At 57.2% G+C, this 21,484-nt stretch overlaps 2 protein-coding genes across 2 annotated transcripts; both read right to left on the reverse strand.

Annotated features, from left to right (window-relative positions):
* Window positions 1-211: 211 nt before the first annotated feature.
* Window positions 212-6,065, reverse strand: PTGER2 (prostaglandin E receptor 2). The gene is made up of 2 exons (XM_030260354.4): window positions 5,159-6,065; window positions 212-1,658 (listed from the first exon to the last, which is right to left on the reverse strand). Exons 1-2 carry the CDS (start codon window positions 5,990-5,992, stop codon window positions 1,413-1,415), a joined length of 1,080 nt encoding a protein of 359 aa, XP_030116214.4. The 5' UTR covers window positions 5,993-6,065; the 3' UTR covers window positions 212-1,412.
* A 6,844-nt stretch (window positions 6,066-12,909) lies between these two features.
* PTGDR (prostaglandin D2 receptor) lies at window positions 12,910-17,679 on the reverse strand. Its single transcript, XM_030273231.4, has 2 exons — window positions 16,640-17,679; window positions 12,910-13,509 (listed from the first exon to the last, which is right to left on the reverse strand). Exons 1-2 carry the CDS (start codon window positions 17,453-17,455, stop codon window positions 13,240-13,242), a joined length of 1,086 nt encoding a protein of 361 aa, XP_030129091.4. The 5' UTR covers window positions 17,456-17,679; the 3' UTR covers window positions 12,910-13,239.
* Window positions 17,680-21,484: the final 3,805 nt, after the last annotated feature.

Raw genomic sequence — 21,484 nt, forward strand, 5'->3', positions numbered from 1 at the left:
ATTCTGTAAGAAATGTCATTCTGCATCTGTAAAACAGAGTTTATTGCCACTTCTTAGGAAATTAGAGGCACCCACTTCCCCCTGCCAGCTTCTCCTGCTGCCCTCTCCCCCCATTCCCGTGGTTTCATCCCACATCCAACACATTTCCTCCAGGAGCCAGATCTACCCTGAGGAGCATCACAAGCACAAACCCACACATGATTCAGCAGGCTCCTTTGAGAGACATTTATTATTTAAATAATAATTTCTTTTTAATTATTTTTTTTTTACACATCACCTCGACTCACAAACCACGGAAAAGCCCCAAATCTCGGCACCTTTGGGCTCCCTGAGCAGAGCTGCAGCTCCCAAATGAGACTCCACACTGGGAATTGCACAAATGCCACTGGGTGTGTTGGATGCTGCTCAAATGGGAGCCACAAGAACATTCCTAATGGCAGTGGTGGCCTCGGGATGTGGAGTTGGATGCTCCTCATCCCTGTGGGAACGATCCTAGAGTCCCAAAGAGCAAGAGGAATCCCAGAAAACAAAATAGTGGTGTTGAAGGATGCTGCCCAACGGGGCAGGGTTGATGACCTGGATGGTTTTGCAGGTTTTTTTTGCTTTTATTGATTTTTGGGGGGTTTATTTTAAATAAATATTTGTCCCAGTCAAGGATAAACCCAAACCCCACCAGCAGCACCACCCTGGATGTGGGTGAAGCTCATGGCTGTGACCAGTCCCTGGTCAGGCTCTTTGTTCTTTTTGTTGGCTCTTGTAAAAATCACGGGGCAAAGGGAATTTCCAAATGGGTGCTGAGGAGGGGCTGCTCTGCTCCATCACAGTGCCAGGGAAGTTCCAAAATTTGGCTTTTTTAGTACTTTGGTGCCCCTCAGGGACCCAGCAGTGCCTAAAATCTTGGGGGTGTGGCACAGACAGACATGAGCACACAGACCTGCCCCTAAAAAGTGCATTTCTTTAGGCAACCAGCCTAAAAAAAGGGGGAAATTTTGAGGATACACTGCTCCCTTCCTCTCCTTCCCAATCCCTACGGATCTGGGGGCCCAGATGGGTGTTTACAACCAGCCAGCCCCATCTCCAGGAGCTGCAGCCCTGCCTGCATCCCAAAAAACCCACGGAGACCCTGCTGGGAAGCACACCAACAGGAACCTCTGCTTCCCAACACCCCCCAAACCGTGGGGTTACAACAAAAACCCCCCAAACTTCACCCCCAGCAGGGTGGGGTGAGCCCTTCTCCAGCCCTGAGGGCAACAGCAGCACTGCAGGGACTCACCAACCCCTCCAACCTCATCCCTGCGCGAGGCCGCGGTGACATCCCTGAGCCACCCCAACGTGGGCCGGGCTGCGGCGGCCGCGTGAGGCCGAAGGCAGAGCTTCCTCATCGCCCATCGGGAGGCTGGGATCTCCTGGATCTACTGCCCACAGAGCTCCGGCCGTGCCGCCAGCTTTGTCCCGGCCGAGGACACCGTCCGGCTGTCCGGGGCCGCGGGTGGCACCCGGCAGCAGAGCGCCGAGCGCATGAGGCGCAGCACCGGCGGCCGCAGGATGGCGAAGACCCAGGGATCCACGATGGAGTTGATGGAAAGGAAACGCAGAGCCAGCAGGTCCAGCTCGTGGCCGTCCTCCTCCTGCCTGAATTTGTTCACGTAGGCGCGGATCTGCCGAGCCAAGGTTGGAAAGGAGATTGAGATCGCCTCGTTGCGCGCTCCCCCACCCCGGCATTGCGCTATCGCACGTTCAGCCAAGCCCCATCCATGGAATTAATGGAATTCATGGAATTTACAGAATTCACAGACTCCACAGACTCCACAGACTCCACAGAATTCACAGACTCCACAGACTTCACAGACTCCACAGAATTCACAGAATTCACAGAATTCACAGAATTCACAGACTCCACAGACTTCACAGACTTCACAGACTCCACAGAATTCACAGACTCCACAGAATTCACAGAATTCACAGACTCCACAGACTTCACAGACTCCACAGAATTCACAGAATTATGAGGTTGGAAAACCTTCAACACCATCGAGTCCAACCCACCCCCAACACCTCAACTCAACCCTGGCACCCAGTGCCACATCCAGGCTTTGTTAAACACACCCAGGGATGGAGACTCCACCACCTCCTGGGCAGAACATTCCAGAGCTTTATCACTCCTTCAGTAAAATCTTTTTCCTGATATCCAACTGAAATTTCCCTTGGTACAGCTGGAGACTGTGTGCTCTGGTTCTGTCAGTTGCTTCTTGGAGGAGGTACATCCAACCTGGTCTGGAACCCTTCCAGCCACATCTTCTCTGGAAAACCTGAATCAGGGCCTCACCTCACCATTCCTTCCTCCTGCCATTCCATCCTCCTGCCATTCCATCCTCCTGCCATCCCATCCTCCTGCCATCCCATCCTCCTTCTCTCACAAGAAATAATTTTTTCCTGATATCCCATCTAAACCTCATCTCTGTCAGTTTGAATCCATTTCTCCTTTATCCTGTCACTCCAGGCTTTTGTAAAGAGTCTCTCCATCTTCCCTATAGTTCCTTTCAAGTACTGGAAGGTCATAATTAGGTGACCCCAAATTGACTCTTTTCCAGGGTGAACAATCGCAGTTCTCCCAGCCTTTACTCACAGCAGAGCTGCTCCATCCCTTTAACCAACTTGGTGCCTCCTCTGGACTCGCTCCAACAGTTCCAGGTCTTTCCTGTTCTGGAAGGACCCCAGAGCTGAGCACAGTGAGGTCTCACAGAGAAATCACAGGGAGAAATAATTCCAAACCTGGTCTCCCAAGATCTGTCCCCCAGGCAGCTCTTTCGGGGCGATTTGAGCCGTCACAGCAAATTTGCTGACTGCATGGGTTTAAATGAACTAGAAATGAAAGCCAGCCCCACTTTGCTCAGAGCCACAGTCCCACCCGTGGCTGCTGGAGGAAGTGGTGGCTCCCACCTGGAGACCACAGGGGAGCAACAACCGTGGGAGAGGATGAGCGCTGCTGGACCTGGCGCGTCCTTCCCGCGGCTGCCGACTCATCGCAGCCCGTGGGGCTTCCTGGAAGGGTGACTCAGCACTCCTGACTCACCCGGGTCACTCCCACCCCCTCACTCGGGGCTGGGGAGATGCTGGGATGGGGCTGGAGCAGCCGGAGCATCCCTCCCCTGCTGGCATCCGCTGGGTACCAGCCTGGGTTGGCACGGCCGCGGTGCCCGGCGCTGCCAAGGCTGGTGTGTTTTGGGAAGGAATTCGTGGCCCGATGGGTTTGTGTGCTCCTGGGCTCCTCTTGGGAGGAGCAGTGGTTGCTGTGGGCAGCTGAGGACAGGAGAGAAAGTGTCACCCCAAAGAGGCAGCCGGGTTTGAGCCGCTGCCAAAGCGCGGCCCCACATGGGAGCGGGGCGATGGAAAAAGGGAAAGCTGGCTCTGGATAAGGCCGTATCTGCCACCACAGGGCCCATGGGATCCCGGCCAGGGCCTCTTTCCCAGCCCCTCTGCCCCCAGCACGCTCACAGAGCCCTGCCCACGTGTCCCCACCGAGGGGTTCCGCTTCCTACTGACCACAGCAGCCAGCCCGGGGCGTTTTTGGGACATGGGAAGAGCGTCCATCATGTGTGGGTTCAAGGTCAGGAGCTGGAGAGTCTCTCAGGGCGTTGAGGCTCCTGGGATGCTCACAAACATCTGAACATTATCCCTTTGTGCTAAATGCCTGGCTCGGCCATATCCTGTGGTTATTTCCTTTTCCCTTAGGAAAAGCAAGGGAGCAGGAAGGGAAGGTAGAGTCTATTTAACACCAAGAGCGTGAAATTAGCACTGGTTGTGCTCCCAACCTTGGTGGGGTCACTTCTTCGGGGACCTCCAGCACTGGGGGGCTCACACACCCAGACCCATCGACGCTCCTGGTGGAAAAGCACTTGGATGGATGAAAAGTGGTCCTTGGGAGGGGAGAGCCCAGACAGAGGCAGGGCACTTGCTCTCTCCACTCCTTCACTTGGCTGTTTTGATGCCAGATTTCTGCTGGAAGCCTCGTGCATGGATGGGGCACGGGATGTGGGGATGTCCCTTGGGATGGCACGTGCTATGGCCGCTGTGCCAGATCTCTGTTCCCAGAAATCTCCCATCTCTGTGCCAGCGCCTCAGTGCTGCTGCAGAGGAGCAGAAACCTCTAACAGCGAGGTGAGTGCAGCCTCCCACATCTCCAGCTCTATCCACAGAAATCTGGGATAACTCATCCCACCCAGCACGGATATCCACTGCCTCCAGCCCAGGGCAGCTCCTTCATCCCACCTCTACAAGTGTGGTTGGTTGTTTTGCCATCCCTCACCCTCCACCATGAGTTCCTGGATGGTGGGAACCGCAGTGATGCTGTGAGCTCCAGGAGACCCCCAGGCTGTCCCTGCCTGAGCCACACAGCCTGGCCTGAGAGCCTCTGTGGGGTGGGAGGGCACCTCTGCTCCTGCCACCCCATTCTCCTGCCACCCCATTCTGCTGTCAGACCATTCTGTTGTCAGACCATCCTCCTGCCAGTCCATCCTCTTGCCATTCCATCCTCCTGCCACCTCATCCTGCCATTCCATCCTCCTGCCATCCCATTCTCCTGCCATCCCCTTCTCCTGCCACCCCATTCTCCTGCCACCCCATTTTGCTGTCAGACCATTCTGCTGTCAGACCATCCTCCTGCCATTCCATCCTCCTGCCACCCCATCCTCCTGCCACCCCATCCTGCCATTCTATCCTCCTGCCATTCCATGCTCCTGCCTCCCATAATCCTGCCACCCCATCCTCCTGCCACCCCATTCTCCTGCCACCCCATCCTCCTGCCACCCCATCCTCCTGCCACCCCATCCTGCCATTCTATCCTCCTGCCATTCCATGCTCCTGCCACCCCATCCTGCCATTCCATCCTCCTGCCACCCCATTCTCCTGCCACCCCATCCTCCTGCCACCCCATCCTCCTGCCATTCCATGCTCCTGACCCCATAATCCTGACACCCCATCCTCCTCCTGGCACTGGAGTGATTCCCCCACTCCCCATCTGATGCACAAATTTCCAAACTCATGTCTGAGCTGGCCTCTCCCAAACTTTGTCCTCAACCCTCAAGAGCCGGGGGAAGCTTTAAAAAGGCCAGGCCAGACCTGTGGCTGCTGGTGCGAGGGGACAGCCAGTGACACTCACCGTGAAGGGCAGCGAGCAGATGACGAAGGTGATGGTCATGATGGAGAGCAGCAGGAGGTGGTCTATCTCCTCGGCCATGGAGAACATGCGCCGAGCACAGCCGGGCTGCTCGGGGGTGCCCACCCGGCGCGTCCTCTGCCCGCGGCGGTGCATGCGGGCCAGGTTCACGATGACGCTCAGGTTGCAGAGCAGCACGGCGAGGATGAGGAAGAGGAGCAGGGTGGCGTAGAGGAGCGAGAAGGTGACGTTCATCCCCTCCACCTGCCCGTCGCTCTGCTGCGGCTCCAGGTGCATCTGGATGAAGCACCAGGTGCCGGGGCAGTACTGGACGTAGCGCCCGAAGCCCAACAGCGGCAGCGAGCAGAAGGCGGCCGAGAAGGTGTAGATGGCCGGCAGGGCCACCAGCCCCGTGCGGGGGCTCAGGAAGCGCTCGTAGAAGTATGGTCGCCCCAAGGCCAGGCAGCGCTCCAGCGCCATGGTGAAGAGGATGAGCATGGTGGCGAGGCCGAAGAAGCTCATGGCGAAGCCGAAGTAGAGGCAGATGTGGCCACCGCGGGCCAGGCTGGTGAGGGTGAGGTTGCGGTGGTAGGAAGCGAGCACCAAGGGGCTGACGGAGCAGGTGCCCAGCAGGTCGGTGAGCACCAGGGCCAGCACCAGGACGTGGAACAGCGCGGGCGGGCGCTGCCGGGGCCCACGGCGGCCCCGCAGGAGCAGCCCCAGCGCCAGGAGGTTGCCCAGGAGCCCGGCAGAGAACATCAGGGCGCTGACCAGAGGGCGAGCCCCGGCCGGCAGCGCTGCCCCGGTGCTCCCGTGAGCCCGGACCGTCCCGTTCATCCCGCGCCGCCGCCGCCGCACGCCCGACTGAGCCACCGCCACCGCCCCCGGCACCGGCACCGGCACCGCCCGCCCCGACGGCACCGCCCCGGGCCCCCCGGCACCGCCCCGGGCCCCCCCGGTACCGCCCCGGGCCCCCCCGGCACCGCCCCGGGCCCCCCCCGGCACCGCCCCGGGACCCCTCGGTACCGCCCCGGGCCCCCCGGCACCGCCCCGGGCCCCCCGGCACCGCCCCGAGTCCCCCCGGTACCGCCCCGGGCCCCCCCGGTACCGCCCCGGGCCCCCCCGGTACCGCCCCGGGCCCCCCCCCGGTACCGCCCCGGGGCCCCCCGGCACTGCGCTCACAGGGATGGACGGAGCGGAGGCGGCGAACGCGCACGGACAGACCCTGGCCGGACCGAGAGCCCCGGTACCGGTGTGAGAGCCCCGGACACGGCCGGTCCCGGTGCGGGTCTGAGAGTCCCGGTACCGGTGTGAGAGCCCCGGACACGGCCGGTCCCGGTGCAGGTCTGAGAGTGCCGGTACCGATGTGGGAGCCCCGGTACCGGTGTGAGAGTCCCGGTCCCGGTGCGGGTCTGAGAGTCCCGGTACCAGTGTGAGAGCCCCGGACACGGCCGGTCCCGGTGCGGGTCTGAGAGTCCCGGTACCGGTGTGGGAGCCCCGGACACGGCCGGTCCCGGTCCCGGTGTGAGAGCCCCGGTACCGGTGTGAGAGCCCCGATCACGGCCGGTCCCGGTGCGTTCCAGGATCCCCAGTGCCAGGCCGGGAGAGCCGCCCGGGATCGCTGGGACAGCCCCCGGTGTGACCCAGCCCCGGCTCCGGGACGCCCAGTCCCGCTGTCCCACCGGGAGCGCCTCTTACGATCGGCCCCGGTGTCGGTGCAGGAGCCCCGGTGCCGCTCCAGAACCCCAAATCCCCCCCGAGCCCGGTGTCCAGCTGAGCCCAGGCTGTGCAGGGAATTCCCATTGCTCCAGAGGAACCCACGGACAGCTCCCTGCCATGTCCCCACTGTCCCCCTCTCCCACGTGTCATCAGAGGTCCCCAAGGGGGTGCATCTCTCTGGCCATGACCTTAAAACCCGTCCGGTCCCACCCTGTGCCACCAGGCTGCTCCCAGCCTCATCCAGCCTGGAACACACCTGGGGTGGGAAGTCCACAAGCTCCCTCCATCCTTCAGGACACCAGCTGTCACTCAAGCTGCCTTTATTTAAGTTCACAGAATAAAAAATATTTTACCTCCTGAAACCCTGGGGCTGTCGCAACAGCTGCAATAATTTAATTTTGAATTGACTCCGTTGCACCTCGCTGCAACACCGCAGCAGGGGTGGGTGACTCCAGCAGGGACACAGCAGTGGCCTTGGCTGTTATTTTAAAAACCACGCGTTTGGAACAGGAACTTTTTAAAAACCACGCTTTTGTAACAGGAACTTGGCAGAGGAAATGTGGGGCACGGCAAACTGGAGGGTTGGGTGAGCTGTGGTTTGTACAGCACCTCCATTTCTCAGGGGCCACTCCCAGGCCTGCCTTTGCTTTCTCCTCTCACACAGCTCAAAAACCTCTTCCCATGTCCAGATCAATGGGTGGGATGGAGGGGATGATGTTGTTGCTGTCCCAAACCACCTCACCACAGGTGGGTCAGGAAAATACATTTTCAACCCTTCCTGATCCAGCAGAGCACCCAAGCACAGGGGTGCTGGTGGGAACCATCCTGGTTGATTCCAGAGGCTCAGATGGCACCATGCCCCTCGTTCAGCCCTCTTTGTGCCTCCCCCAAATTCAGCTGAGGCTGGATTTTGCCTGATCCATGCAGGCAGCTGCACTCTGCCCACCCAGAGCCCTTTTCCCAGCAGCAGGAACCCTGTAGGGTGCTCCGAGGCTTTTCCCAGCCTCCCACTCCTTTCTGGCGCTCCTTGTCACACTCAGGAAGGGCTTTTGGCTTCTTCTCATTTTCCTGGCAGCTAATGGAGCCTTAAATACCCTTCTGGGGCTTCAGGCTGCTCCACTGACAGTTGTCTCTGATGGGATTTTTCTGCAATAATAGGAAAATTGCTGGCCTTTTGTTTTTTCATTCCCCCCTCTGTGCTGGAAAGCAGGAACAGGCTGCCTGGTACAATCTGTCCTGCCTTGGGAAGTGTTTGTTTTCTTCCCATTGCTTCCATGTTTAGCTCATGGCCTGCCTCTAACGAGGGCCATATCAAATCCTAGAATTATTTAAATCAGAAAAGTCCTCTAAGACATTGAGTTCAACCATTGTCCCAGCACTGCCAAGGCCACCGCTGACCTGTGTCCCCAAGTGCCACATCCTCAAGGTTTTTAAATCCCTCCAGGGATGGGGACTCCACCACTGCACTGTGCAGAGAATTTTTCTCAAATATCCAATCTAAACCTCTCCTGGTGCTACTTGTGGCCATTTCTTCTCATCCTGTCCCTGTTCCCTGGGACCAGAGCCTGATCCTCCTGGCTGTCCCCTCCTGGCAGGAGCTGTGCAGAGCCACAAGGTCCCCCTGAGCCTCCTTTGCTCCAGGCTGAGCCCCTTCTCAGCTCCCTCAGGAATTCTCCAGCCCCTTCCCAGCTCCCTCAGGAACTCTCCAGCCCCTTCCCAGCTCCCTCAGGAACTCTCCAGCCCCTTCCCACCTCCCTCAGGAATTCTCCAGCCCCTTCCCAGCTCCCTCAGGAACTCTCCAGCCCCTTCCCATCTCCCTCAGGAATTCTCCAGCCCCTTCCCAGCTCCTTCAGGGATTCTCCAGCCCCTTCCCAGCTCCCTCAGGAATTCTCCAGCCCCTTTCCATCTCCCTCAGGAATTCTCCAGCCCCTTCCCAGCTCCCTCAGGAACTCTCCAGCCCCTTCCCAGCTCCCTCAGGAACTCTCCAGCCCCTTCCCAGCTCCCTCAGGAATTCTCCAGCCCCTTCCCAGCTCCCTCACGGATTCTCCAGACCCTTCCCATCTCCCTCAGGAACTCTCCAGCCCCTTCCCAGCTCCCTCAGGGATTCTCCATCCCCTTCCCAGCTCCCTCAGCCTCTCCTGGTGCTCCAGCCCCTTCCCAGCTCTGTTCCCTTCCCTGGACACACTCCAGCCCCTCACGAATCCTCTCAAGGTTTGTTGGCATTGTTTTCCCTAAAAGAAGACTCTGGGTTTGTAGGAAAGTTTCATGAGCTCCACACAGAGCTCTCACCCTCTGGAGTTTGCTGCCTGTGCTTGGGGAGGGTGTTGGGATCCTGCTCCATCCCTGGTGGATTTTAAAGGATGGCTCTGGCACCAGGGACATGGAGGAGTCCAGCCCTGCTGTTAATGGGGAGTGGATTTCATCCTTTTTTAACCAACCCCCCATCCTGACTTGTGTTTAAACTTCTCTTCCAAAGCCTTCCCACCCCTTATCTCGTGTTCCAGAGCTTCCAGCAGCCTCACTCCCCATCCTGGGCAAGCAGGGCTGAGCGCTGGGCCAGGTTTTGGTGCCTTGTGTTGTTATCCTGTACCTGGGTGCAGGGGTTAAAAAATAAACTGAGGCACTCCTGGGCAGGCTGGGGCTCCTGGCAGCCCTGTCACGGCTGCCTGCCCAGGCACGTGCCTCCCTGCTTGCAGAACAGCTGAAAAATGCAGGCAGGCAATAAAAAAATAAATTAAAAAAGGGGATCTTTGCAAGAGCGAAACAATTTGTCGGGAAATGAGCTTGAGCAAAGTTGTGCCTGGATTTTGTGAGCTGGGGAAAAAAAAAATAAATAAAATATTCACCCTGAGGGTGATTTATGTGCAGGAAAGGAGCGGGATGAGGGAGAGGTGATGCTGGTGGCAGCAGTGACAGTGTGGGATGGGGCAGCTGGCAGTGCTGGAGGGTGACAGGGATATAAAACAGCCCCAAAAAGAGCATCACTGGTGTGGAGCTGCAGCCCTGAGCTGAGCAGCATTTATTTATTGCCTCCATTAAGCATCAGGCCTGTCCCTTGGGGCAGGACTGGCACCGAGGGGTCCCTGGGGGGATGACTGAGCACTGGAGGAGCCTGGGGGTGGGGGGATGTGGGCAGGGGGGGCTCCACAGCAGCTCTCCCCTCCTCAGCTGGACTCCCCGACTTTTCTGGTCCCTATTCAGCAGAATTTACATCCATCCCACTCATTGTCAGGATTTGTTTTGCATTCAATCCTTATTTAATTTATATTTTCTTTCCCTTTTAGTTCGATCTTTCCCAGGCTCAGTAAGACAAAACTCCTTGAAGCCCCAAACTGTACATGTTGAGGCAGTGAGAAATGGGGTGAAAAAGGAGCAGTTTGGGGTGGACAACATCCTTGGGCTCCTCATGCTGGGGACCCGGCCTGGCTGGGGACATGCTGCCATCTCTGGCGAGGACAGGGACACGGCAGCCCAGGCTGGGAGCGAGGATTTATCCTCCTGGAGGGTGCCCTGGCTCCAAACCAAGTCCCAACCTCAGCTGGAGACTCCCAGTCTGCTCCCAGGGCAGGTAGGGGAGCAGCAAGGGCAGAATCCCGATTAAAAGTGCTGCCCAAGCCAGGCCAGCGTGTCAAGGTCACAGGGATGGGGTGGGGAGGTCACTCGTGACTCTGTGGTTCATTTCCTGAGATGATAAAATCACGGGTGGGTCAGTGATGTGGTGTTTGTGTCCTCTTGGGGCTCAGGGGGAGTCTGGTTTTGCACCTTAATAAAGAACCTGGTTTGGTTTGTGTTGGTTTAATTACTGATTTCCATGGATGGTGGTTACCCTGGGATCTAAACACACAGAGCACGGGGCAGGGACCTCTCCTGGGGCAGGGATTCTTCTGGAGCAGGAACCTTTCCTGGGGCAGGGACCTTTCCTGGACCAGGGACCTTTCCTGGGGCAGGGATCTCTCCTGGGGCAGGGACCTTTCCTGGGGCAGGGATCTCTCCTGGGGCAGGGACCTTTCCTGGGGCAGGGATTCTCCTGGGGCAGGGATCTCTCCTGGAGCAGGAACCTCTCCTGGAGCAGGGACCTTTCCTGGGGCAGGGATCTCTCCTGGAGCAGGGATTCTCCTGGGGCAGGGATCTCTCCTGGACCAAGGACCTTTCCTGGGGCAGGGACCTTTCCTGAGGCAGGGACCTTTCCTGGGGCAGGGATTCTCCTGGAGCAGGGATTCTCCTGGGGTAGAGACCTTTCCTGGACCAGGGACCTTTCCTGGGCCCAGGATCTCTCCTGGGGCAGGGATCTCTCCTGGAGCAGGAATTTTTCCTGGGGCAGGGACCTTTCCTGGGCCAGGGATCTCTCCTGGACCAGGAACCTTTCCTGGGGCAGGGATCTCTCCTGGGTCAGGAACCTTTCCTGGACCAGGGACCTCTCCTGGGGCAGGGACCTTTCCTGGGGCAGAAACCTTTCCTGGGGCAGGGACCTTTCCTGGGGCAGGGATCTCTTCTGGGGCAGGGATTCTCCTGGGCCAGAGATCTTTCCTGGAGCAGGAACCTTTCCTGGGGCAGGGACCTTTCCTGGGGCAGGGATCTCTTCTGGACCAGGGATCTTTCCTGGGGCAGGGATCTCTCCTGGGGCAGAGATCTTTTCTGGGGCAGGGACCTCTCCTGGGGCAGGGACCTTTCCTGGACCAAGGACCTTTCCTGGACCAGGGACCTTTCCTTGGGCAGGGACCTCTCCTGGAGCAGGGATCTCTCCTGGACCAAGGACCTTTCCTGGGGCAGGGACCTTTCCTGGGGCAGGAACCTTTCCTGGGGCTGGGACCTTTCCTGGATCAGGGACCTTTCCTGGACCTGGGACCTTTCCTGGACCAGGGATCTCTCCTAGACCAGGGACCTTTCCTGGGGCAGGACCTCTCCAGGAGTGGATCCTCCCAGGCACCACGGGCAGATGATGCCCTGCACACCCAGCGTGCCCTCAGCTCACTCTAATGCTGAATCCATCCATGACCTTGGAAATCTCATCCCACCTCAGTGATCCTCCCATGATTCTGCAGCACCAAACCCTCCCAGCCTGACCGTGCCTGCTCCGTCTGTCCCGAGTGGAGCACGGATGTTTGGGGCAGGAGATCCCAGTTTAGGGGGGACAACCACAAAGTTTTCCAGGGCTGTTATCTCATCCGGCTGCGGTGGAACAGATCCCAGGAAAGCCACGGAGCAGGCTTTGGAGCTGTTGACTCTGCAGCCCCACGTGAGCCATCTCCAGGTCGATACCATGCCAGTAACATGAAACCAATCCATGAACCAACCCTCATTTCCTTCTTTCTCCTCGGAAAAACCCCGAGTGGAACTGAGCTGGCAGCTCGCAGGTGCCCCCAAAACATCCCCAAACACAGCTCTGCCTTTTTCTCCAGCTGGGACAAACAACCAGAGCCAACCCCAGCAAGTCACCTCCAAAAAGCTCCAAGATATTGTTCCTTCAAAAGCAGAATCTGTTTAACACCGAGAGCAAACATCACGTGAGAGCGGCAGGAACACGGCTGCACCTTGCAGGGCTTAGCTAAACAGAGGAGAGAAATACCCTGTCTCCTCCAAGGGCACTAAACAGTTGGTCATCGTCATTTTTTTTGGCCTAAATGGTCACTTAAGGCAAAAATTAGATCCAGTTAATACCTGTGGTTGAGAGGAAATGGATCTTCCATTAAAAGGATCGCTCTCTTGCACGCCAGGCTCTGTGTTCTCTCAATTACTGCCCTCATTAAGGCTCAGGACAGTCATAAATACTGAATTTAGATAATTACAGCACAACAGGTACGGCTGAGGAACACAAATGCAACATCAGCGCTCGGAGTTTCCCAGAGAAGAGCGAGATAAGGGTTGACAAACCACAAACCACAGGGAAGATCCTGGGCAGGGGTGGAGGGTGTGCCAGGGACATCCAGCTCCTCCTCCCACCGGGAATTGCTGCTGGAACTTCTGAGTCCCTCACCCAGTCTGGGACACCCCAAACCCATTCCTTGGCATGGGATGGGATCATGCACAGGCCGAGGTGATGAAACTCTGATCCACTTTTATTCCATGGGGACACACCCGGACTTCTCCTCCTCCCTGGGTGTCCCCAGCCACGCATTGAGCCCTCCTGCCTTCCCACAGCCGGGCAGCGCTCGCCATATTCCCAAATCCCCGCCGATCCCACATCCTCTCCGGGGCAAAACGCAGCCTGGGGAGGGGACAGAACCCCATCCCAGCGTCCCTCACAGCGAGCTGGACGCTGTCCCCGACTGCCACCACCCTGTGCCACCTCGGGATGCTCCAAGGGCAGGGATGCGGGGCCGAAGGCTCGCTCCTCATCCTCGCCGGCCGCCGCCGGCTTGCACAGCTCAGGGGGTGCCGAGGCGGGGCGGATCTGTCCCTGCCTGCCAGCCCGGGGGACAGAAGTGGCTGTCACCAGCGGGGCTGGAGCCCTTCAGGGAGGCCCGGCGGGAGCCCAGCCGGCGGCAGACGCGGCGCACGAAGGCGCGGAAGACGGAGGTGCGGAAGATGATGAAGACCCAGGGGTCCACGATGGAGTTGACGGAGAGGAAGCGCAGCGCGCTCAGGTCGGCGTTCTCGTTGAAATCAGCAGCAAAAGCTCCCATGTAGGCCCGGATCTGGCCATAAAAAATATCCAAGAAATGGCAGATAGTTAGGGAAGGTCAAGGAAATAGGGGGGATTAAGGGAGGTCTTGGTTTGAACCCCTCAGTATCGCCATGATGGCATCAAGGTGTGCTCTGGGTTGTGGATCCAGCTGGGATTTGGGTGGATCATGGATGGTCGTGGCTCAGGGTAGCACGTCAAGACAAGGATGTTAGAGCTGGAAATGTGGTCCCAGTGATCAGGATTTTTTAATAGATGAAGGAATCACCCAACCTTGGCGGGTGCTGCTGTGTCCCCAAGGCTGGGGCACCCCACTGGTGCTGAGCCCCTTGCCACAGGAGTTAGAGCTGGCATCCATGGGATAACTCAGCAGGAATTCATCCTGGGGTGGTCACACAACCCGTGGCTGTGCCAGGGCTGCTGGTGGCTGGTACCTCATGGTGTGCTTCCAGAGGTGACAGGAAGAGGATGTGGAAATTGTCACCAAAGGCAGTGGCAGCACCCGTGCACACCCCCCACCCTGATTTTGGGGAAGCCCCAGCTCTGCCTGCAGAGGGGATGGAAAGGTGGAACTGCGGGATCCGACCCAGGAATGGGGGACAAAGGGGACAGCAAAGCTCTGGGGGTCTGCCACCCCTGGGGGAGAAGTGAGAGGATTTTGGGGCATCACTCACTGGGGTTCACAGGGAGCTGGAGCTGCCCAGCAGCTTTGGGCCATGGGGTGGGAATGGGGGACTTTAAAGGGTCTGATGGGGGTGGGAATGGGGGGCTTTAAAGGGTCTGAGAGGGGTGGGAATAGAAGGTTCTGAAGAGTCTGATACATGTAGGAATGGGGGAATTTGAAGGGTCTGATGGGGTGGGAATGGGGGATTTTGAAGGGTCTGATAGGGGTGAGAATAGGGGTTTTGAAGGATCTGATAGGAGTGGGAATAGGGGGCTTTAAAGGGTCTGATAGGGGTGGGAATGGGGGTTTTGAAGGTTCTGATGAGGTGGGAATGGGGGGCTTTAAAGGATCTGATAGCGGTGGGAATAGGGGGTTTTGAAGGGTCTGATAAATGTAAGAATGGAAGTTTTGAAGGGTCTGCTAAAGGTGGGAATAAAGTTTTTGAAGAATCTGATAAATGTAGGAATGGGGGATTTTGAAGGGTTGATAGGGGTGGGAATGGGGGATTTTGAAGGGTTTGATGGGGTGGGAATGGGGGGCTTTAAAGGATCTGATGGGGTGAAAATAGGGGGTTTTGAAGGTTCTGATGGGGTGGGAATAGGGGGTTTTGAAGATTCTGATAAATGTAGGAATGGGAGGTTTTGAAGGGTCTGATAAGGGTGGGAATAGAAGGTTTGAAGAGTCTGACACATGTAGGAATGGGGGATTTTGAAGGGTTTGATGGGGTGGAAATGGGGGGCTTTAAAGGGTCTGATGGGGTGGGAATAGAAGGTTCTGAAGAGTGATAAATGCAGGAATGGGAAATTTTTAAGGGTCTTATAAGGGTGGGAATAGGGGTATTTAAAGGATCTAATAGGAATGGGAATGGGGAGCTTTAAAGGGTCTGATGGGGTGGGAATGGGGGATTTTGAAGGGTTGATAGGGGTGGGAATGGGGGATTTTTAAGGGTCTGATAAGGGTGGGAATAGGGAGATTTAAAGGATCTGATAGGAGTGGGAATGGGGAGCTTTAAAGGGTCTGATGGGGTGGGAATGGGGGATTTTGAAGGGTCTGATAGGGGTGAGAATGGGAGGTGATTGAGGGGTCTGACAAGGGTGGGAATGGGGGGGTTTTGAAGGGTCGGATGGGGTGGGAATAGGGGGTGATTGAGGGGTGTGAGGCAATGAACTGACACCCCCCTCCCAAACCTGAAACCCCTGGGGGCACCCAGAGGAACAGAGGGGTGGTGATGGGCTGGGGGGTGGATGTTATTCCAATGGGGTTAAAGCAGCAAATTTATCCCTGGGATGGGCAGGGGACACTCAGATGGGACTGAAATAATTTCCTGAGCCCTCCAACACCTCTGGGACAGAGTGATGATGATGGTGGGGGGTGTTTTAGGGGGTTAAAAGAATGAACTGACCACTGGGAATGGGGTGCTGGGAATGGCTGTTCCAGGGAGGGGCAAGGGGGTGGGTGGGAGTATATTTCAAGGAAATTTGAGCAATAAATCAATCCCCAGGGTGGTGGGGTTGTTGTGGTTATTCCAGGAGGATCAAACAATGAATTTATTCCCCCATCCCAGGATGGGTGTTGGACATTATTCCATGGGGGTTAAAGCAACACTCAGATCCCTGGGATGGGGTGGGAGACACTCAGAAGGGGAACAAAGTAATTCTCCAACCTCCTCCAGTACCACCATCACAGAGTGATGGTGCTGGGGGGTTATTCCATGAGGGTTAAAGGATAACCTTTAATTAAAATTTATTTATGTATTTATGATTAAATACATTTAATTTATTTAATTAATTTAAATAAATTGAGGAGAGTGGGGATGTGGTGCTCGTGTTGAGGGTGGGCAACCTCCCAGAATGGAATAGTGGAGCCAAGGGGAGACTTATTCCAAGGGGATTAAAGTAACAACCTGACCCCTGGAGAGGATCCTAGAGGGTGGCAGGGGTGGGTTACTCACAAGGGACTAAAACAATGATCCCCTGGCACCTCCAGGAGTGGGTGGTGGTTCCAGAGTTTATTTCCAGGGGCCTAAACACCCCCTGACCCCTGGGAGTGGGTGGTGGTGGTGGGGGGGGATTATTCCAAGGAGTTTTAGGCAATGATCTGGTCCCTGTGGGCAGAGTGGGGGAGGATTTAGAAGGAGACAAAGCCTTGGCTCCTCGAGCTGGTGGTGGTGTCAGGGTTTATCCCAAAATCAGTGCTCTGACCCCTCCAGGACCGAGTGGTGCTGGTGGGGGGGATATTCCAGGGTGCTGTAACAGCGGCCTGACCCCCATGGACAGGGTCAGGGACCATCCCAAACCATCAATCCAACCTCCCCGTGAGGAGATGGTGCTAAGAAAGGATATTTTTCCAAACGGATTAATGCAACTCCCAGCCTTTGGGGTGTGGGGTGATGGATATTTGAGGGGGGTCGAAGCAACCACCCCCCCTCCCAAGGGCAGGGGGGTTTTCCCGGAGCCAGGGGGGTGCTGGCATTACTCACGATGAGCGGCAGGGAGCAGATGGTGAAGAGGACGGTCATCAGCCCCAGCAGGACGAGGTGATCGAGCTCCTCCATGCGTGGGGCGGTGGCGGGGGGGGTCCCACGGCGGGGCTGCCTTCGGGCCATGCCATACAGGTGCCGCATGCTGCTCACGTTGCAAGCCACGATAGCCAACACCAACAACCCCATCAGGCTGGCGTAGAGCACGGGGAAGCCCAGCTGGCCGGGACCACCTCCGGCCATGCGGATAAAGCACCATGTGCCCGGGCAGTACTGCATGGGAGCCCCAAAACCCAGCAGGGGCAGGGCGCAGAACAGCGCGCACAGCCCGGCGGCCGCCGGCCCCAGCGTGGCACCCAAGCGGCGGGTCAGGTGTCGCCGGTAGAAGTAGGGGTGACCCAAAGAAAGCCAACACTCCAAAGCCATGGCCAGCAGCAGCAGCGTGGGGGCCAGCCCGAAGAAAGCCATGAGGAAGGCGAAGAGCTGGCAGAGCATCCCCGGCTGCTCCTCGCCGCGGTGCCCCGGCCCCAGCTGGCTGAGGCTGCGGTTGTAGGCGTAGGCTGCCAGCACCATGGGGCTGATCAGGCACTTGCCCAGCAGGTCGGTGACCGCCAGCGCTGTGACCAGCACGTAGAACGCCGAAACCCGCGGGCGGCGACCCCCGGGCGAGCGGGAGCGGTGGCGGTGCTGTCCCAGCAGCAGCAGGGCCAGGACGTTCCCCAAAAGGCCGGCGGCGAACAGCACCGAGCTGGGCACGGCCGACTGGCCGCTCTCGATGTAGCGGCTGCTGCGGCAGCGATAACCCGCCGGCTCCATCGGCAGCGGCCGCGGGGATGCTCCGCTCCGCTCGGGGTGCGATGGGTGGGATAGAACCGACAGAACTCCGCAAAGCACCGGGGGGGATGTCCCGCAGCGGGATGCGAGGCGGTGGGATGGATGGATGGATGGATGGGTGGATGGATGGATGATGGATGGATGGATCGCACCGAGCCGCGGCTGCCGGTGGCGATTATCCCGGCGGAGCGGGTGGCCCCGGCCGCGGAGAGAGCGAGGAGGAGGAGGAGGAGGAGGAGGTGCGGTGCAAGCGGGCACAGCCCCTGGGACAGCCCCTTCTCACCGCCCGGCCCGCCCCTATTCCCGCGGCTCCCACGGGAGAACCGAGGATCCCACGGGAGGGAGGGGAAGGGGCCGGGTGAGTGCTGGGGGTGAGGGTGGGGGACTCCAGGGTGAGACCCTGGAGGGGAGGGAGATGGAGCTGAGCCCCTCGGGGGTGGGGGGTGCCGAAAAGGGGACGGGGCTGAGCCGTGGGGGGGTCACGGGTGGGGGAGCTGAGTCCAAACAGGGTCCGAGGACCGAGCCCCTGGAGGGGTGACAGGGCTGAGGCTTGGGCTGAGCCAGCTCGATGCTGTGGAAAGTGTCCCTGCAGGGCAGGAGGGTGGGAAGGGGATGATCTTTCAGATCCCTTCCAGCCACAGTTCTGGGATTCTAAGATATTATTCAAACTGAGCAGGTGCCACATCTACCTGCAGCCCATCCCACCGGTGTGCCCTGTGCTGCTGACCCCCCAGGTCCTGGCAGTGCTCCTCTGTCCCACCAGCAAACTCCGGGAGAAGCCCCCAGAGCTCCTTCCAGGAAAAGCAGTTGTGACCGCAGCCCCGCGGCTCGCAGGGTGCATGTGATGATGAATAAGCATGAAACCGTGCCTGTCTGCTCTCAGACCGCTTTTTGCTACTCTGGATGACTGTACACGAAGCACAGGGAAGTATCAAGATGACAGCAGGGGCAGGAAAGGAGGTTTGAGGGGCCAGACATCAGCATGGCAGGTTTTAGTGGTGGGATGTAGTTCTGGTGATTCCTTCAGCAGTGAGGGCAGGGACTGTCTGTGGCAGCGCAAGGGAAAGTCCTGGGTCCGGAAGAAATCAAGATAAAACTCGTTGCAGCTCAGCTCTCACCCACGTCTGGTGTTGAAGTGCTGCCCTCATTAGGGCTGAGTGTGAACCCAAAGGCGGCTTCCTGCCTGGGGCCCCGGGGGAGAGGAAATTCAGCCTGCCCTGAGAAGCAATCCGAATGATATCCTCCAAAATAGCTCCTGGAAAACACCCAGTGCCTTCCTTAGCCGAGCCTGCACTCTGGTGCTGGGATCCCAGCAGCAGGGAATGGGGGAAGGAGGATGTGATGGGATGAAGATTGGGCAGGAGAGCCCAGCACCTCTGGAGAGCTGATTTACCAGGAGCACAGTGCCTGCCCGGATCCCCGGAGCAATCGGTGCCATCCCTGCTGTGATGCTGCAAATGCCAGGGAGGAGCTGAGGCTGCCCCTGGATCCCTGGAAGTGTCCAAGGCCAGGCTGGACAGGGCTTGGAGCAGCCTGGGATGGTGGGAGGTGTCCCTGCCATGGCAGGGGTGGGAATTGTGGGATCCCTTCCAAGCCAAGCTCTTGTGGGGTTCTGTGGGGACGGCAGAGCCGTGACCCCGCACACTCCCACAGCTGCTGGGATGGGGAAAGGCTGCACTCCTGGGCTGCTCGCCCACCACGGGAAAGTCCCTTCCCAGCCACCAGAAGGCCGAGTTCAGTGGCAATTCAATGCTTGGCAAGAGGAGGAGGAAGAAATGTGACAAAACCCAGCCCCTCCTGGAGGTGGGTGCTGCCCCTGGTTGCAGCAGCTGGGGCTGGAAAGCCCAAAGGATCCGGGGTGCTGCTGCTTCTGACCTTGCACTGCTCCATGGGGAAACTCTGGGATGGAAAAGGGACTTTTTGGGACCATCTGACTGCGGCTCTGATGCCGTGGGAGGAGGCACAGGAGGAACCCACGCGGTGCAGGTGGGGCTGGGGGTGTCAGAGCAGGAGGGCAGGGGATGATTTCAGCTGGTCTGGGATCCTCCCCCTGCTGCTGGAGGATCTGATGCTGAGGATGGCCAAGCACAGGGTCTGCTGGAGCCCTGGGTGCTGAGAATTTTAGTTTTTTTCTGTTCAAAGGCACAGACCCCCCAAGAGAACTCTGCATTTGACCTGAAGCCGTGGAGAAGCTTCCAGAATGGAATGGCAGAGCTGGGATTGTGGGGGTGGATTTGAATAGAAGTGTGTGATATCACAGGGTGGGAAACTCAGAGTTTAAGGGTTTAGAATATAGTAATAGATATAAAGCAAGATGGAGGTTTTAGGGTGGAGGCTGATCCTTCTTCTCCATGGGTTTGGGTGGTTTTGTGTAATTGGATAAAAAAGCCCACATTGAAAGCACTGGTGGTTGGTTATTGGGTTAAAAGTGAAAATAATTGAGGTGTCATTTCTTAATGGGACAGATTATCCTTAAAAGGCCTTGTAGAGAGTGTGAGGTTTAGAATATAGTAATGGATATAAAGCAAGGTGGAGGTTTTAGGGTAGAGGCTGATCCTTCTTCTCCACCTTCATCTCCATGGGTTTGGTTGGTTTTGTGTAATTGGATAAAAAAGTCCTCATTGCAGCCACGGGTGGTTGGTTATTGGGTTAAAAGTGAAAATAATTGAGGTGTCATTTCTTAATTGGACAGTTTACCCTTAAAAGGCCTTTTAGAGAGTTTGAAGTTTAGAATATAGTAATGGATATAGAGCAAGGTGGAGGTTTTAGGGTGGAGGCTGGTTTTTCTTCTTGCTCTCTTGAGGGTCTGTGCCTTTTAACACAGAAAGTCCAAAATTCTCAGCATCCAGGGTTCCAACAAGGGCCCATCCTTCTCTCTGAAGAGGGATGGATCCCTCCAGCCAGGCTGGGGGCTGGGATAAGTGTCCAGCTGGGAATGTAACCACAGACTCACCTCCCTCCTCCATCTCCGCTGGGAGAGCACCCGGCGTGGGCAGCCAGCTTACATCAAATCCCCAATTAGCTCTTCCTTGGCTTCATTTGCATAAATGGCAGCTATTAGAGGAAGGGGAAAATTATTTGGAGAAAGTCTGATCACCAGGGATGACGAATCTGCCCCGTTCGTCACGCTTCCGACGTGACCCTCTTCTGGCTGCTCACATTCCTGCTGCAGAGGAGGAGGGAGGGGGGATTAAAAAAACCGGAATAAAAACATCCCCAAGCGGAAGAAAAAGCAGCCACAAAACCCAGAGGCAAATGAGGAGCTGGAAAAACTTGAAGCATCCACAAGGAATTTTAAGTTGTTTGGGTTTTTTTGTTTTTTTTCCCTCCAAAACTTTTGTTGATTCCGCACAGCAGCAGAGCAGACGCTCCTCACCAAAATCTGGCAAGGAGAAGCTGGAGGGAATTAAGTTTTTTTCCAAGCTTGGCTTTTCCCAAAGAGCCGCTGCTATTCTTTGTCAGGAACACGGGATTTTCTTCCTGCGGCTCAGTGTTTGTCCTGGTGGCTGAAAAACCTGATTTAGAGGCCAGGAGGGGTTTGGAGGGATGTGCTGGCCGGGAATTGAGGCTTTGGCAGCTCCTGCTGGACATTCCCTGATGGAGCAAACTGTGGGAATCCAGAGCTTCCCTCTGGCTGCCCTGGGACCCTGGCAGGGGTCAGGAACCCCCCTGGACAGAGCCCCCAGAGACACTGTCTGTGATCTCTGCCCATGGAAAAGAGTTTTCAATCTTACAGGATGAATTACCAGCTCTGAGTGTTTGATATAAGCAATAATTAAGTGTGGCACGGGTGCAAAAGTAAAATTTTAGGATTCTAGATTAGGGGTCCAAAGGGGACAAGATGGAGGAATTGGGTGTGTCTTGTCCTTTTCCTCCTTCTTCATGCCCTCCATGTTTCACTGTGGTGTTGGCATTTTTCTGTTGGTTCAGGCTGGGGACACACTGTCCAACGTAGGTGACAGATATTGGCACGTTATTGTAAATCCAGCAGGGGTCGGGGCACAAGGATGG

Source organism: Taeniopygia guttata, chromosome 5, assembly GCF_048771995.1.
Source record: "Taeniopygia guttata chromosome 5, bTaeGut7.mat, whole genome shotgun sequence".
Lineage (NCBI taxonomy): Eukaryota > Metazoa > Chordata > Aves > Passeriformes > Estrildidae > Taeniopygia > Taeniopygia guttata.

Coding starts and splice junctions, on each gene's coding strand:
- PTGDR (XM_030273231.4), bottom strand. CDS start 17,455: ATGGAGCCGGCGGGTTATCGCTGCCGCAGCAGCCGCTACATCGAGAGC. Junction 13,510..16,639: donor TCTGCTCCCTGCCGCTCATC/GTGAGTAATGCC, acceptor TTTTATGGCCAG/ATCCGGGCCTACATGGGAGC.
- PTGER2 (XM_030260354.4), bottom strand. CDS start 5,992: ATGAACGGGACGGTCCGGGCTCACGGGAGCACCGGGGCAGCGCTGCCG. Junction 1,659..5,158: donor TCTGCTCGCTGCCCTTCACG/GTGAGTGTCACT, acceptor TTGGCTCGGCAG/ATCCGCGCCTACGTGAACAA.